This window comes from Chanos chanos, chromosome 6, assembly GCF_902362185.1.
Source record: "Chanos chanos chromosome 6, fChaCha1.1, whole genome shotgun sequence".
Classification (NCBI taxonomy): domain Eukaryota; kingdom Metazoa; phylum Chordata; class Actinopteri; order Gonorynchiformes; family Chanidae; genus Chanos; species Chanos chanos.
The window spans coordinates 9,365,541-9,368,014 of NC_044500.1; the positions used below are offsets into that span (position 1 = coordinate 9,365,541).

General features: G+C 40.9%; 1 protein-coding gene across 1 annotated transcript; it reads right to left on the minus strand.

Annotated features, from left to right (window-relative positions):
* Positions 1-393: 393 nt before the first annotated feature.
* sst1.1 (somatostatin 1, tandem duplicate 1) lies at positions 394-1,381 on the minus strand. The gene is made up of 2 exons (XM_030777668.1): positions 1,244-1,381; positions 394-600 (listed from the first exon to the last, which is right to left on the minus strand). Exons 1-2 carry the CDS (start codon positions 1,379-1,381, stop codon positions 394-396), a joined length of 345 nt encoding a protein of 114 aa, XP_030633528.1.
* Positions 1,382-2,474: the final 1,093 nt, after the last annotated feature.

A 2,474-nucleotide genomic window follows, 5' to 3' on the forward strand; every position in this document is an offset into this window, starting at 1 on the left:
GTGTTTGTGTGTGTGTGCATGCGTACATGCATCTAGATCTGCAGCAAGTAAAGCAAAGAAATAAATCTTTGTGATACCTTAGCTCTGAAACATAGATTTTATTCAAACAAACAATTAAAAATAGTTTATCTGCCAGAATACATAAAGCACTATTAGATGCAGAATTGCATACATTCGTAGAACATTCTTTCATAACACGTCTCTCTTATTAGTTAAAACTATAAGCGTTATTATTACTGATATTTTTAAATCACCAGTAGAACAGATTAGAGGGCTGTATTTACATATTTAGGAGAATTGGTCGCTATATTTTGGTCGAGATTATATGAATACCAAATAAAAAAAACAAGAATATGGGGAAATAAACACAGTACATGGCTTATGTTTGAAGAATTAACACGACGTGAATGTTTTCCAGAAGAAGTTCTTGCATCCAGCTTTGCGCTCCCGTGGAGCCAGCACGGGACCAGCGGCTCGCTCCAGCTCCAGACGCACCTCGTCTTGCTCTGCGCCACGAGCTAAGTCGTCAGTGTCCATCGCCTCGTTCTCTGCTTGCGCGAGCTCTGACAGAAGTTCTGCGAGTGTATATCTGGCAAGTTCCTTTAAAGAAAATTTAGAAGAGAAAGATGCGAAAATTAACTTCACTTTATTTGCACAGAGTTAGACTGAAATATTTAAACCACTTGTTGCGTGTGCGCAGCATTTTAAGAAGTCTAGGAACTGTATGGTCTTAGAACACATTTAAAATCAATTCAGTTTATTTATAGACGTCTATTTCATACAGCAAATGTTTTTAATGGGTCAACTGAATACTAAAAATAAAATGTAATCAAAACAGGTTCAATCGCAATTCCACTGTGGATTTAGATGACTACACTTTAAATCTGCAAGGCATACAGCTCTACTGGATTCTGCAAATTTGTTCCTTTGACGTGCTTGATCGAACAATATTTAACGCAAAGAAAACTGCATCGAGTTCAGCACCGCGGACAGCGCATTGCCTGGCGCGTTGCTTTCAACGCTCGGGAGACGAGTGCGCCACATAAAAAGATATGTATTGGGAGACCAAGTGAAATCTATAACCAGATATCTATTCTTCACTGTCTTAACCAGTATTACTACAAATTTTCATTTAAAAACTGCTTTTCGGATAGTAAATCAAAATCACCACATCTGGTGAAAATCACTCTCTCTCTCTCTCTCTCTCTCTCTCTCTCTCTCTCTCTCTCTCTCTTCTCTCTACCTGTTTCCCGGCAGGTGCGAGAAGGGACCTCTGTAAGAGCTGGCGAAGTTTGGCATCAGACGGCGCGGTAGATACGCTGCTGATGGCGAGCGCTAGGCATACGAGCGCCAGTGCGCACTGTATACGCGTGGATACCATCTTCTTCAAAGTTGATGAGAGAGTGACGGTGGTTGGAGAAGTGAAAGTTGGCGCTGTCTTGAGGTCTTGTTGCTTCTTCGGTCGTGATGTTCCTTCTCTTGCTCATAATCTCACCCAAACCGCCTTTTTAAACGATCTGTCTGACGTCAGGTGGAAAGGGGGCTTTCCTCTGTGCGCCGTTGAATGATGCAAAGTGACAAAGTTGCCACCAATTAGACGCGTGCAGCACTCAGGGAATAAAAAAGATGAATGATCGTTTTACCAGCAACCCATCAATTGGACACTAAAAGATTTACAATTATCTGATGCTGATGAGAGTTAGTGGTGTGTGTTCGTCTCTCTCTCTCTCTCTCTCTCTCTCTCTGTATGTGTGTGTGTGTGTGTGTGTTCATAATTCCAGTAGAATTGATTTCGCTTGACGTCGGACATTTATACCAAACTATTGACAACTTGATAGGAAGCAGATCATTATGATGAAGGCTAAATACATTCATTTTTGCACACACTGCTTGTGTCCATCGACCCGTCTGCATCCTTGAGGAGTGTACATTAGAGTACGTACAAAAAGCCCTGAAGGTAAATAACCGTTGAATAATTAACGGTTATTAAACGTGGCGAGAGAGGTTAAAATGAGTACATTCTCAAACTGATATAATATCTCTTAGTATGAAATTACATTTTGGACTGACTCATATGACTCGGTATGAGAACAAAACATTTACATTTTGTCATAATGGGCACTTATGCCTGCATCAATCGGAAAAACGAAATTAGTCTAATTGTGAGATAAATGGACCGCAGCTGAGGATTTGTTCTAAAGCGTGCTTTTTAATGTGGTTACACAGTATGGAGTTCGGTTTTGCCACATACAAAACTGGCGGGCAAATCCAAATACAAATCGGAAACGATGGGTAGTAATAGTTTACACTCGTTAAGGCGTTTTGTAACCTACGTATTTATGTAGGCAGTAAGGACATCCTCCTTGACTTTGAATTATGTGGAGTAAGATTTTGGGGTCGTGCGTGTGTGCACATTGACGTCAGGTTTCTGAGAAACGCTTGGCTTCCTGCTGCTCTGTCTGTGTTGAACGACG

What these genes read in the sequence shown, in the direction of transcription:
- sst1.1 (XM_030777668.1), bottom strand. Translation starts at nt 1,381, where the DNA reads ATGGTATCCACGCGTATACAGTGCGCACTGGCGCTCGTATGCCTAGCG. An exon ending in TCGCACCTGCCGGGAAACAG is followed by an intron (nt 601 to 1,243) that starts GTAGAGAGAAGA and finishes TTTTCTTTAAAG; the next exon opens with GAACTTGCCAGATATACACT.